Source organism: Trichosurus vulpecula, chromosome 9, assembly GCF_011100635.1.
Source record: "Trichosurus vulpecula isolate mTriVul1 chromosome 9, mTriVul1.pri, whole genome shotgun sequence".
In the NCBI taxonomy this organism is placed as follows: domain Eukaryota; kingdom Metazoa; phylum Chordata; class Mammalia; order Diprotodontia; family Phalangeridae; genus Trichosurus; species Trichosurus vulpecula.
This window is the reverse complement of record NC_050581.1, coordinates 124831053-124845960: the sequence shown is the minus strand read 5'-3', so window position 1 is coordinate 124845960 and position 14908 is coordinate 124831053. Positions and strand designations below refer to the sequence as shown.

The 14908-nt window shown below is 44.6% G+C and overlaps 1 protein-coding gene across 1 annotated transcript; it reads left to right on the top strand.

Annotated features, from left to right (window-relative positions):
* The first annotated feature begins 2604 nt into the window (after positions 1–2604).
* LOC118831860 (gastrula zinc finger protein XlCGF8.2DB-like) lies at positions 2605–14179 on the top strand. Its single transcript, XM_036739329.1, has 4 exons — positions 2605–2810; positions 8004–8130; positions 10920–11078; positions 12704–14179. The coding sequence occupies exons 1-4, from the start codon at positions 2787–2789 to the stop codon at positions 13405–13407; spliced, it is 1014 nt and encodes a 337-aa protein (XP_036595224.1). The 5' UTR covers positions 2605–2786; the 3' UTR covers positions 13408–14179.
* The last annotated feature ends 729 nt before the right edge of the window (positions 14180–14908 follow it).

Below are 14908 nucleotides of genomic sequence, written 5' to 3'. Positions count from 1 at the left end.
CGCCCAAGAAATTTTTACACAACCCCAGTGTATATAGGTATACAAATCAAACATTTGCTAATAATAAATCATAAAGAAATTTATTTTAAAACAGTTCTTTGCTATATATATAACTTTACCATTTATTAAAGATGAAAGCAAACATTCATAGTAATGAGATGGATGTGCTTGTTTATTTTTACCTAAAGAATTAAATCTTGGCGGAATATTTAGTACTGCAGGACATAGAGCATCTTCAATGTTTTTCAGAGTTGATTGATACTTTGATTTTATAATTGTCAATGCTGTGTTCAGAATCAAGGCTGCAGTGAAGTCACTTGGGCAAACGCTGCCAGAAACACCTCAGATTCATTACGTGTTTGATTTTTAATTAATTGTTGGTTGTGGCATGTTCAGAAAACTTTTACTGTTGCCAATTTTTTTTTGCAACCCCCGAATTCAGTTACACCATCCCATAAGGAATCACAACCCACAGTTTAAGAAGTGCTACACCTAGACTAACAATATTTAAGGCAGAGATATATAATCCTATCCTGGTACCCCGGTTTTTGAGGAGAGCACAGTGGCTAACCTCTGACCCCAACCCCCTGCTTCCTGGCAAGAATTACCATCTCCCTTGGAGAAAGGGAACTGTAGGGATGTCTATGCTTGCCTCTCTATGAACCACATCCAGACAGACCCATATGGACATGCATAACCTACATGAGCAAAACACAGATTATGCCGCACATCTCTTATGTTTATACTTACAGATGATTCAAAGCTGGGAGAGACAGATAGATAGATAGATAGATAGATAGATAGATAGATAGATAGATAGATAGACAGACAGAGATAACAGACTGGATGGCAGTCAGAATCCCAAAATCTTGATAGATTAGGATCTCATTGTCTTTAATAATATAAAATGTAATAGAGATACATATTAAGTCTTGCACATGGATTTGAAAAAATCAACTTCATAAAAACAAGATAAGGGAAGCATAGTTGGATGGACATTTGTCTAAAAGAGCTATGGAAAATCTATGTGTGATTGCGATATGGCAGTCAAAAAATGTAATGTCATCTTGGGCTAAAATTAAGCAGTCAGAGCAGTAGTAAAGAGATGATAATCCCACCATACTGGACCCTAGTCAGACCACATCTGAAACATGGGATTCAATTACAAGCAGTGTGTTTTAGGAAGGATGCTGATAAACTGAAAATTATCTAGACAATAAAGACGGTTAAGTGTACCAACTTAAAGCATCAAATGAAATTAGTGCTAGACTATAGTACAATTTGAAGGATTAAGAACTGGTTGGATGGCTGGACCTGAAGAATAGTCATTAATGGGGCTTTGTCAACTAGGAGAAGAGAAAATTCACAAGAATGTGGTAGCCAGCTGTCCAAGTATTCGAAAGGCTCTCATTTGGAAAAGAGATGAGGCTCTTTTCTGTTTGGTCCCAGAAGACAAATCTTGGAGTAATGCATCGAAGTTAGAAAAAGACAAATTGAGACTTGAAGTGGTAAAACAAGCAAACAATTAGAAATATCCAGTTGGGGGATACGCTGCCTTTGGAGGTGGTGGATTCTGCCATATTGCAGATCTTTGGGCAAACACTATATGATAAATTGTCAGATATATTTTAGTAGGGGTTATATTTCAGGTATGAGTTAGACTAAATGGCTACTGGCTAAAGTACTCTCACCTTTGAGATTCTTTGATACCCCATCTTCATCTGGATGTATCTCACATTCAACATGTTCAAAATGAAAATCATTCAGTTTGTGCTTATCTTTCCATCCCACTGCCCTATTTCTGTTAAAAGCACCACCAGTGTATCCCTTCCTAGGTTCCCAACATTAGAGACTTCCTGGACTCTTTTCTTCCTTCTTACCCTCACATACCCAACTAGTTGTCTGAGTAGTGTTGATTTTAACATAAATCTTTTCTATTCATCCCCTTTGCTCTGTTCATTAGATTGTAAGCTCCTTGAGGACAGGGGCTGCCTGTTTGGACTTTTTGAACTTGTATTTGTACTCTCAGCACTTAAATCAGTTCCTGGCACATAGGAGGCTTTTTTAAATGGATGTGTGTATATATAATGCATAACAGCATCTCCTACCAGAGAATGTTAGCTCCTTGAAGATAGGCTCAGGTCTTTCTGTCTCTCCAGTGCTTAGCACTGTGTATCTTGAACGTAGTAGGTATTTACTAAATTTGTTTTGTTGTTTCAATAGAATTGAAGGTAGTGTACTCTGGCCAGCAGTAGGTCAGAAATGGAAGGAAAGGATCCGCGGCCCTGGAGAAGCCCAGGCAGGGGGGGCGGGGCCTGGAGACACCTGGGCAGGAGGGGAGGGGCGGGGCCCGAGAGAAGCCCGGGAAGGAGGGGAGGGGCGGAGCCGAGAGAAGCCTTGCGCTGGAGGGGCGGAGCCGGTGAGGGGCGGAGCCGAGAGAAGCCGTGGCAGGAGGCGGGGGACCTGGAGGGGCCTGGGCAGAAGGAGCAGGGCGGAGAGGGGGCAGGGGAGGAGGCGCGGGGCGGGGCCCGAGAGAAGCCTGCTCCGGAGGGGCGAGGCGGGGTTCTTCTCGGGGCGTTTCCCCTCCGACCGCATGGGGGCGCTGTGAGGGCCGAGGGCGGAGGGGTCTCGAGGCGGGGAAGGGCGGCCCTTCCCCTCGGCCAGCCAGGGCGCGTGTCTCGGTGCAGCGCGGGTCCCAGCGCTTGGGGCGGGCGGGGTGAACTGAGCGCCGGGCCACTCTGGGCCCGCCGGATACCCGGCGCCGGGCAGGAGGAAACGAAGAGGCCATGGCCCCGGGGGTGCCTGCTCCGGTAAGACCGGCCCCAGCCCGCCCGGGGCCGGACCGCAGAGGCTGGAGGCGGGGCAGGAGGCCCGGGACCGGAGGCGGGAGGGAGGCGGAGCTGTCGGGGAGGGGCCGCGGCCTGCGGGAGGGACAGCCCCCGGACTGTGGGCCCGCGGCCGAGAATCCTAGATCCCGAGCTGGGGGGGATCTGGGAAAAGCCGTGGAAGCCCCACCCCCTCGTGTTACAGAAGGGGAAACTGAGGCCCAGAGAGTTGGAGTCAGAGCTAATGACCAAACTGCCGTGGAATTTGAACCCAGGCCTCCCCGACCCAGAGGCCCCGCCCCTGGCCCAAAGCTTCGGGGTGGGGTGACGCTGGCAGCCGCCCAGAGAAAGGGCGGGAAGGGGCTTTGGGGAAGGCTTGCTGCGGGCGGCACTCGGCCCGGCCTCCTGCATGGGCCTGGCCGCCCCGAACCAACTTTCCCAAGGCGGGCCCAGCCTGGCGGCCACGTGAGGAGAAAATTTCTTAGCTGTGGTGGCTGGTGAAGTAAACTAAGCCAGCGGCCGCCCCCTTCACGGGTGAGCAACCCGAAAGCCAGAGGGAGCATCCCGCCGGGAGTGGGAAGGGCAGAATGAGCATTTATTAAGCGCCTCCTCTGTGCAAGGGGCACGAAGAAACTGACACTAAAAAAGGCCTTCCTGGAAAACACGAGGGTACAGACAGCATCGCGCTGTGTGTTTCTGTGGGTTATTGAGTGTTTGTAGAGTAGAATGCGGGCCCCCAGCAAGGGGGTCTTTCATGTCCATCTTAAGATCAAACAAATGTCAGCACAGAAGGGGCTTTGTTCAATTATTAGTCTCAACAGAGGCAAAAAAAAAAAAAAAAACATCATCTGAGAGAAACCAACGTTCATTAGCTGGAGGAGTTGACCTCCGTTAAGGAGAATATCCAGCAGAGTCCAGGTGGAAGAGGGGTCCGCTCTGGATGGTAGGTAGTATAGCATCCCCCAGATCATGCTGGTGGTAGACTTTATCCAGCCCCAAAATACCAAAGGGCCAGAAGGTGCTAAGAATCCCCAGGTTTTTAAATAATGAGTGAACTTAGCTAGTACTTTATTATGAGATTCTTTTCTAAATACCAGCAAGTTGGCAGGCAAGTTACCGGAGGAACTAAATTCTCTGGATTTTGGCACTCTTGCTCAAAACAAAACCAGAATATAGTAAAGTTATGCATGAGTAGAAGGATAAGGAATGTTCCACACATGGGAAATGGCCTAATGGTGTCGAGGGAGAACAGCATGTGCAGGGAACATCAGCTGCCAATTTGAGTGGAACCTGGTTTAGGTGGGGGAGCTGGCATACTAGCTCCCCATTGCTGTTTTCAGGTTCACTCCCCATGTTATGCCTGTATACTCCCCAGCTGCATAGTAACTACCTGACTTTGAAACAAGCCCGAGTCTATGGTTTCAGAAAAGCCAAAGCAGGCTCCTCAGGGCAGGAACACAGGGGTCTCTAAAAGTGATGCCAGTCCCCTAAAGTATAGCAGAAGCAGAATTCAAGACCACATCCAGGTGCCTTGGACAGTGGGAGGTTCTCAGATGGGTGGCCCACACCTTGCCCAAGTATACTTTGTCCAGGTGGTTCAGACTAGAGTGTGATTGGTGCTTGTCCATCCAGGAGTTCTGGTGCCCTGGACACTTGGCCATTCATCCCCCAGTGGAGCTTCCTCCAACCCTGGACAACCTTTCGAAGGGCTCCAGTTCAAGATTCACCTCCTCAGGAGACCTTCTTGGACCCTGCTGCCCACATCAGTCCCTCCCTATCTACTCCGTATCTTGTCTGCCCCCTTCAGAGACCGCCTTTCAAGTATTTTACTGTTTGCTTTTCAAGTGGCTGAGCTCTGCTGGGGGTGGGGGTGGGGGGGGGGAGGTGTACAAAGACAAAAGTGAAACAGTCCCTGCCCTCAAGGAACTTATATTCTGATGTAGGAGACAACGTGTACACAAATATGCATATATACAAGGCATAAGTAGATATGATACTAGGTAACTTTAAAGGAGAAGGCATTCACAACTGGGGTTTGGGGGTCTCAGGGGAGAAACATGAAAGGTCTCCCCCAGAAGATGAATGCTTGAGCTGAATGAATCCTGAAGGAAACAAGGGATTCAAAGAGGCAGAAATGAGGAAGGAGAACCTTCCAGGCAGGGTCACAGCCAGTGCAAAGCCTTGGAGATGGGACTTGGAGCATCATTTGTGAAAAACAGCCCCCCAGAGGGCCAGGAGATGAGTAATGTGTGTAAAAACAGAAATGATAGGAGGGGACATGTTTTGAAGAGGTTTACATGCCAAACAGAGAGAGAACTTTATATTTCATCCTAGAGGTAATAGGAGGCCACTGGAGTTTTTTTAGGTAGTAGACTACTTAAATATGAGGAGAATAAATGACTCAGCTTTGAGCACAAGAATTATGAATTCCTCAGGTAAATACTGCCTACACTCTGAAAAGTGAATCAATACATAACACAGTGGAGGAAATAGAATTCCTATTAGAGCAAAACCACATTTCAGGCTTTAGTGAATCATGATTTGGGATTTTAGGAGAAGCAGTCCAGCTAAGTTGTTTGTGATGAGCTCTTGGAAAGTACTCAAATCTTTTTCACAGACCTTTTTCCCCCTTTAAAAGAACAGGAATTGACTCACAGCTTTTATGCCTGAAAATTATTAATCCATTTTACGAATCTGTGTTTGGTCCTGTTTGCCGCCAGCGGCCACGGGGCCAGGATACCAGAGGGAAAAAGGATGCCGCAGAGAGTGGAAAGAGTACACGGGCCAGGCAGCTCCGTTTATTGAACTGGGGGACAGGGCTTATATACTTTTTTAGGCAAGCAGATCAAGTTAACGTGGGAAAACATTTGCATTGCATGACTTCCTCATGCTTTGTTCCCCTTTTGCCGTAAACAATATTATGTTAATAGCCTACAGGTGGTATTTAGCACATGTGTGCCATGGAGGTTTTGGAGTGAGCACGTGTGTACCGAGGGGGCTTGGAGAGCCTTCATTCTGAGCAGCACGTGTGTGCTGAGCAGGGGGTGGGGTTGGAGAGCCCACATGCCAAGTTATCAGCCCAAGGGCAAGAACAGGCCTCAGAGAAAACCTGGCCTGTATCTTAGCCGAGAATGAACTTTCTCAGAGCTGGCCCTCTACACCTGTTCATCAGAAGGACAAAGTGACATCATCTTCCATACTGAATTTGCTCAGATTTAATCATTCCCTTGCCAAAGTATATCAAGTTCTGTTTTAAACATGCTGAGTTTGAGATACCTATGAACTATGCAAATGGAGATCTGCAAGCAGATGATATGGGATGAGCTCAGGAGAGATAGGAGGGTTGTATATGTAGATAGGGAAATTATATAAAAAAGAGAGTTGACATATGCAAACTGATGAGATCAGTAAGAGTGTATAACGAGAAATACTCGGAATTAAAGCCTAAAATACTCTCATACTTATGAGGCAGGACTTGGAAAACAATCCTGCAAAGAGACTGAGAAGTGGTTAAACAAAAAGGAAGCCAACCAGAAGAGCAGTGTCATGACAATCCCCAAAGAGAGAGCACCCCAAAGGAGAGGAGGTGCTGACACCGCATGTAGGCCAGGAGGATGGGAACTTGTTGTAACAATCTTGCTAGCAGCTGCTGTGGGGGTGTAAGATCCACCAACAACCAGCATCCAGAAAGCTGCCAACACAGGTTCTTTGATCTGCTTTTCTAAGGAAAGCAACTTTAAGGGGTTAACAATCTCAATTTAATAGAACATACAAATATCATTCACTTAGTTCAGGGGGAAAAGCCAGCATCCTGAACTTCAGAGCAAATACAGACAGAAATTACAAATATCAACAGACAGACCATGTCTGATTCAAATCACAATTCATAGTTACAAGAGAAGAACCAACATCTGAGTTGTAAAGCTGGGGGGCAGTTTGCAGCTTGCCCATAGTCTCAACACTCCTTCCATGAGTGTGCCCCCAAAATCAAATGCCAAGCTCTCCTCAATTATATCCAGTTTGGAGCCATGAGGGCTCTGACCTCACCCAGGCTGGGTCTGGGAAAGTTCTCCATCCCCAGGATCACATCATATACTAATCAGTGACTCCCAATTGTCTCAGTGCTGAGAAATACTCCCAAGACAAAAAGATCCCACTTTATCTGCCCCATTCAAACAAAGGCCAAAATCATTAAAGGCACTCTTGATTGGAACTGTATCAACCAATTACCCTATAACTAACGCTCCCTGTAACTTTCTCTACTAAAACACCCTTCCCTGTCCACCAAGCCCTTCATGTGTTATTCTCCCCTAGGAGAAAGTAAGTTCCTCTTTGCATTTTTATCCCCAGTGCTTAGCACTGTGCTTGGCATATTATAAGCACTTAGTATAAATACTTTTTCATTTCTTCATGTGTTGGTGTAACAGCAACTACACTGGTATACCTAGGATGGCTGCTAGCATAGGTTCTGAGATCTGCTTTACTTAGAAAGATAGCTGTTTAAGGGGTCAACAGTCTTTAATTACATTCACTGGTTCAGGGGAAAAGTCAGCACCCTGAACTTCAGAGAAAGTACAAACAGAAAATATGGGCAGAGAAAGGACCAACAGACAGGGCTCTACTGCCTGAATCAAAGCAATATTGCTATACTTTACATGCATCACTGAATCGAGAGAGCCTTTACCTCTGAGCAGTTGGGGAGTTGTAAACATACGGCCACTCAGAGGCTCAACCAGGGAATCACAAGGTCCTTTTCATAAGCAGGTCCCCAAAGCAAAACCTCACCTCAGAGTATATATATACACTTCTCAGAGTCAGAGGGCATCACAACCCCTGTGACTCAGTGCCTAATTAGAAATTAGCAAAAAGTGTGAGCCTTCCTACAAGCAAGCCTCCTCCAAGCAAGCTTCCCTTGCTTCATATGAGGCCTGTTAATGGGCAGGGAAGATCTTCCCATTCCATTTACATTATAGTCGGTTGGTTTTGCTGAGCTGCTTTTTTTTCCTCCTTTTTCTTTGTCTCAAGGGATGGTTTACTGAGTAGGAGAAAGGGGGACTATTTTCAGAAATGATAGCAACAGAAAAATGAAAGATAAAAATGGAATTTAAGTAAGAAAAAGCTGTTTCTGAGTTAGTGGTGAAGAGTGAAGGTAAATGTGTTTCATACTTGTGGTTCCAGGTTCCTGTGACATTTGACGATGTGACCATGTATTTCACAGAGGAAGAGTGGAGCATCTTGGAGGAGTGGCAGAAGGAGCTTTATAAGGATGTAGTAAAGACCAATTATGAGATCTTGGTCTCACTGGGTAAGATATTTTCATGAGGAAGTTTGAAGGTATCTTATAGAATAAGATACTGGAAAAGACTTGAAAAGGTCATCTAGCTTGAGTACTTAGCGCTTAATGCATATAGATAGATAGGTAGTTCTTCAGTTTGGGTAAATACTCAGTTCAGTTCAATTCATTACATGTATTAAGGTTGTAGGTGCTATAAATAGAAAGACAAAAATGAAACTGTAACGTTTAACATCTGCCATCAATATGGACAAAGATTGCCCAGAAATTGGAAGTTAACTGTAACATGCCAGCTCCATCCTATCAAGTAATACATCCACCCTACAGCATCTTCCTGTATTTTTTGTGGTGTCTGTCTTTTGCTTGGCTAATGGCACTCACCCTCAAGAGTGGAGTCTCAGGCCAAGCTTAGTTACCTCATTTTTCCCATTCGGAGTCATCATCTCCTTTTCAGTTCTATAAATATCTCATGAATACCCGCAAGAACAAATGACAACTCAAGTTTTTCATCCTGAAGTGCATCTCCTCATTTTTTTCCTTTTAACAGCATTATATCTTCTAAATTTTAGGACCCTTTTTTGTCGAAAATAGCAACCAGAATTTTACACAGGCCTCCTGCTTTACTATGTGCCACAAAGGAAAATTAACCCTACTGTGTGAAGAACACTACATTAAATTTTGTGGGAAATATGTAGAAATTTATGTGCGTACATATATGTATATATGTGCACATAATGTATGTGTGTAGTTAGACATTGTGGGGGGGGTGGTGAGAAAAAGAGAGAGAGAGAACTTGAATACAGGTCTTCCAGACTCCAGGTCCAGTTCTATCTTCTATCAGGAGGTTTTAAACACACTGCCACTGGGGAACCAAATTAAAATGTAATTAGAAAATGTTTAACAAAATAAAAATACAAGGCAACATAATGTTAATTTACGATTTTCTAAGTCATTGTTCTGCCAGCTAGGATCTGTTTCTATTTGAGTTTCAACACCCCTGCTCTAGGCCACTCTGCTTCTCTCTATCAGTATAAAACATAACAACCTGTTAATTCTTCAGGAACTAGTAATCTCTTTGAAGAAACCTAAAATAATAAGCAAACAGCATAGGCTATAAATACATGTGTGTAAATAATAGTAAAGAGCTGAGATTTTGTGAAGATGGGGAAATGCATGGCTTGTTTTAGTAGATAAACTTTAGAGAATTGCCCCCAGCTAGTATCACTTACAACTCCAAATCCAGCCCTTTGCCCACCCCCCTTCCCTCTGGTACCAGAACTTCCATTCTGGGAGAGTTATGGGAAGCTCAGAGAAGTTAACTTGCCCCTGGCTCACCAGATAGTGTCAGCAACAGGTTCTGACTCTTGGGACTTCCTTACTTAGCACTCTATCCAATGTGCCACACTTTCTTCTAGACTATAGTATGAAAAAGAAATTCAGCAATGCAAGAGTGAGGTGAGGCCAGCACTACCAGCTGTAAGGCTGTGGTGTCCGGGGTGAGGAAATACTTCTTAGAGGAGGCTAGTCAAGGAATTTTCAAAAAAAAATGTCTGATTGCCAAAGTCTGCAAAGAGCCCAAAGAGAAGGGGAAATGAGTAGTAACGACCTCCATGGGACCAGTTTCAGCAGAGTGGTCAGAATGAAAGCTAGGTTTGAAGGAGTTAAGATGACAACCTGGACCACAGCAAACTCTTCCCATTAGCCTTCCCCTATCAGCCTTCACCATCCTACTGCATTTCAAAACCCGTTATAACCCAGCCTTTTCAGTCTTCTTATACCTTACTCCTACAAAAACTCTGTGGTCCAGTAACACTGGCCTCTTTCTTGACCGTCACACTTCATCCCCTGACTAAAAATAGGCATTTTTACTGCCTATTACCCATGCCAGGAATGGTCATCCTCATTGCTGCCTCCTGGCTTCTCGGGCTTCCTTCAAGTCTCAGCTAAAATCTCACCTTCTACAGGAAACCTTTCCTGATCCCCCTTAATGCCAGTGCCTTCCCTCAGTTGATTATCACTGATTTATCCTGTGTATATCTTGTTTGTGCATAGTTGTGTGTTGTCTCCTGAATTAGACTATGAGCTCCTTGAGGGCTTTTGCCTTTCTTTTGTATCCTTGGTGCTTAGCACAGCACCTGGCACATAGCTGGTATTTATTGACTGACTGACTGAAAAGAGCAGGAGCTGGGGTTAGCAGACCTGTGTTATAAGTTTCAGCCCCTGTGCTTAATAGGACCACAAGCAAGTAACTTTATCTCTTTGAGTTTTACTTTCTTTGTTTAAAATGGGAAGAAGAACACTTGATCTATCCACCTCATAAGGTTTTTATAGACTTTAAAACACCATATAAATATGACTCGATGTGGGGCAGCTCCTTAACTCTGAGCAGGACAGTCCATCCATTTGAGCCAGATGGTAATGGAAACTTATCACCAGGAACACTAGGGAACATTTTACCCATAGCCAGTTGTTTCCAAGGTACAATCATTCAAAGGTTGTTTTTATAACAGTCTCCACATCTTGAGTCAACTCAAGTGGCTATCAAGGAACTCAAAAAACAAAAATAAGTATAACTTAATCACTGTACACAATATTGTACTTTAAGAGATGTGAAGAAGTTAAGGGCAGCTTAGAGCCAGATAGGCTGGGCATCACCCTAGGAATCTGATGCTAGGATGCAGACAGTCATTCTCTTTCATAGCACCTGGAAGCCTCCACTTTTTATAGGTGTTCCCAAAACTTGTACTTTTAGTGACCTAAAGAAAAATAAACTTAACTGCTATTTTGTGGCCTTTGTCCAGGCTTTGCCATTCTCAAACCAGACTTGATAACCCAGATTGAACAAGGGGAAGAGCCATTCATCAGAGATCCAGGACACTTGAACACAAGAGAACTGGCCAGTGGTTCCAGTGCTGATGAGCATCCTGACATGAAGAGCACACAGGGGCAGCTGTCTTCTGGTGAGTGAGAAGAGGTGAAGGGATGACATGTTCAGATTCTCCTCCTTCTGGGACTTAAATCGCCCTTTCATGTCCAGCTGATCTGGGGTTTGGTGTCAGGGCAGGACTGGGCTTCAAGGGAGCAGGTAAAGAGATGAGCTGTCCAGAACTCGAGACCCCAAACAACTTCACTGTCATGTGGGTCATATACACACAGGAGCTCCGTCCTGTTTTTCTTGTTTCAGAAACCTGAAATTCTGGCTTCTGAAAAAGAAATCTCTCATGGGTTGGGAAATCAAATTTGTAATATCATGATAGAAAATGTCTTGCTTCTTTTTTGCTGTTGGCTTCCAGTGGCTAATTAAACCAGGAACTAGAGCACTAAAACAGAAGCCCCTGCTCCAGGGTGAAGAAGCATTGAGTTCCTAGTTAACTCCACAAGGCAGGAAGGACAAGGCATCTAGTTCTGTCCAACTGTCAGTGGAATTTCAACCTTCTGCTTTTAATTGACTAAAATAAATGACATATCTGTAATAGAAATGGGAGGGGAGGCCTATGATATTATTCCTCACACGAGACAAATCTTTAAGCATCTAATTTCTTTTCCCAAGGGTAATCTACCTCTGTCAGTAGCCATAGTGTTTGCTAGGAACATGTGTTCCAGATCGGTAAGAATCTGGGGAAAAAAAGCATTTTCAGCAGACTCTGGCTCAAGAGCAAAATTGAATTGTCAGCTTCGAATCTGCAAAGGAAGGAGGATGTCACAAGGTGATTCCTCCTGATCCCTTTTTTCTCAAGGTCCATAAGAGAAGCAGCATGCTATTGGGGAAGGAGCACACTGCATTCAGTATAAACTAGAGTTAACCTCCCACCTGTTCCAGTGACCACAATTTAATCTCTCTGAGCTCTAATTCCCTCATCTGTGAAGTGGGGATGGCAATGCTTGCACAATATATAAAGCATTACCTCACAGACTTGCTGTAAGAATCACAGCACATTACAGGAGGTGGAATGTATAAAGTCCCAGAGACCCACCATTCTCCCAGAGGAAGATCTTCCTGCACACTTTCCTTCAATTTTGTGATAGAATTTTTGAGCTTAACACCGTCCCTGAGTCTGACCTCTATGAGTCACATCAAAAACTAGGGAAGTTGTAGCCGCCATGTACTCAACCCTTCTAGAGTGTTTTAATTCATATGACTGACTGCCTTCCAGAGAGGAATCTGTGGACTCACAGAGCTTGATTTTACTAGAGAAGTGGATTCTATTCTTTAACTTTGTTGCATGGAATGAGGGATTGGGAGTAAAGAAAAGGGTGTCAACAGTCTATACTTGGTCATGATAATGAAATGAAAAAATGAAGTTAGAGGCAAAGCCAGAGCATCTCTGGCAATGAAATTTTGGATTTTTAGGACAGCTCAGAGTCAGTATCTAACTTTGCTAAAGACATAAAAGAGTTATTTTGCTTCCACAAATATTAATACCTTACATTTGTATAGTGCTTTCATTGACACAATAGCCCCTTGCAATTGGGGTTGTGTATGTGTGTGTACGCACATATGAAATACATGTTTATTAAGTAAGTCCCTTAATTTTGACATGGCACAGCCATGAATATTGACAGGATTTTTTGTTTTTAATTCCAGGGAATTCTAGATCTTCAGGTTCAAAAGAGCAGGAAAACCTTCAAAACCAGAACTCATCTTGGCTCTTACCATTCCGTTGTAGTGAGTGTAACAAGGGCTTCACCCATAAGTCTCAACTAGCCAATCACATCAGGGTACACAGAGAGAAGAAGCCCTTCTTCTGCACTGAGTGCAACAAGAACTATGGCCGGAAGGACCGACTGCTCAGGCACCAGCGCCTGCACACAGGGGAGAGACCCTTCCAGTGCCCAGAATGTGACAAGAGCTTCCACCAGAAGGGGCATTTGCTCAGGCATCTGCCCCTGCACACGGGGGAGAGACCCTTCCAGTGCCCAGAGTGTGACAAGAGCTTCCGAGTGAAAGCTGACATGAAGGCCCACCAGCGCCGGCATAGTGGGGAAAGGCCTTTCTCCTGCAGTGAATGTGGTAAGGGATTCACCAAACATTGTCATCTCAATGAGCACATCAGATTGCACACTGGGGAGAGGCCCTTCGAGTGCCCAGAGTGTGGCAAGACCTTTCGCCTGAAAGCAGACATGAAGGGTCACTTGCGAATACACAGCAAAGCCAGGTCATTCTGCTGCAGCGAGTGTGATAAGGCATTCCCCAAGCAGTCCAAGCTCACAGCCCACATTAAGGTGCACACCAAGAAGCAGCACTACAAGGGCCTGCTGTATGGACTGATGGACCTTGACTGGAGTTAAAACAAAACCTCTGGCATACAAGGGGTGGATATCAAATATACCCTCCCAGTCAAAGAGTTACAGTGGGAAGGGACTTCAAATATCATCTAATCCAAGCTCCCTACAACATCTTTGACCAATGGTCTTTAGACCTCTGCTGGAGCACCTCTAGGAAACATACTACCTCATGAGGCAGGCCATATTCCGTCTGGGATAGCTCTGATTGCTGGGAAGTTCTTAGATTGTGCTAGAATCAGGCTCCCCATTACTTCCACCTATTTTTTCAGATCTTTCTAGAACCAAGCAGAAGCTAAGTACCTTGTTCATAAGGCAGCTCTTCAACTATTCAGTGAAGTCTGGCCATTAAAGTTGGTGATCAAACTCTGATGCTGTTTTTTTTTTCCAAAAACAAGGTATAACTGAGAATGAGACTATGTGCCTCATAAGCTAGCTCTGAAGAAGTTGTCACCTCTTCAGATGTCACAGTATCCCTTCCATTGGCAAATCCCTTCTCACTTAGCACGCCCTAAAAACCAAAGAAATTCCTCTTGAAAGCGTGAGAGAGAAGCCTGAATATAGACTAGTTTGACAGGAACAGGAACCTTCCTCCTGCCCACCTCAGACCTGTACAGATGAGGTCAATGGCCACATGGGCACTTTGTAGCCCTTGTATAGTGTAGTCCTGAATGAATACAATTGTGTTTGAGGCATTGGTTGCTGAGGTGGTTTTTGTTTTTTGCTGTAGTTTTGTTAATGACACAACCGTAAATAAAACATCTCTGAGTTTGAGCTGAATGAAGAGTCTGTGAGTTCTGCATTGCCTATACAAAGTCTCCTCTACTTGGGAAAAACTCTCTACTACAGTGAGCTAGGGAACAACAGAAAGGAGAGCTAGGCCCTACTTTCCCAGTCCAAGTAAGATAAAGAAACACCAAGTGTTTTAAAGTTCACCAAGTGAACATGGCTAAACCCCCTTCAGCCATTACCAGGGACACAAACAGCCCAGAGGACACCCAGTAAGATTTGTCTGGGAAGTATTGGAGTACTCTGAGCTGCATTGAAAAGGAAGACAGGAGACATTTCAGGCAGAAAGGTTCTGGGCTGGGAAAGTTCACCACAAGAATGGTATTGAGGAAATTAGGTTATTGCAGTAGGGGAAGAAGGACATGATGCTGTAGAAAAAGACACTGGATTTGAAGTCAGAGAGGCATGAGTCTGAATCACTCAGTTTACCTTGTTAGCTCTCTGACCACAGGAAAGGCATTTAACCTCAGAATTTCAGTTTCCTCACCTACAATGCAAATAATATCTGCAGACCCACCTCACAAGTTTGTGGTCAGGATCAGTCAAACTGAAAATCATGTGAAAATGAAATTAACATTGCATTCACAATTCCTTCTGCCAATATTTATGGAGCCAGGTTCTTCAAGAAACAGTACACTTCACAGGCTCAAAATAATGGAAATTCACCAGCTCCGATCTCATCTCTACCTTAACTTTTTTCCCAGGCTAGCCCTTCAGA

What these genes read in the sequence shown, in the direction of transcription:
- LOC118831860 (XM_036739329.1), top strand. Translation starts at nt 2,787, where the DNA reads ATGGCCCCGGGGGTGCCTGCTCCG. An exon ending in CCCCGGGGGTGCCTGCTCCG is followed by an intron (nt 2,811 to 8,003) that starts GTAAGACCGGCC and finishes TTGTGGTTCCAG; the next exon opens with GTTCCTGTGACATTTGACGA. An exon ending in TGAGATCTTGGTCTCACTGG is followed by an intron (nt 8,131 to 10,919) that starts GTAAGATATTTT and finishes GCCTTTGTCCAG; the next exon opens with GCTTTGCCATTCTCAAACCA.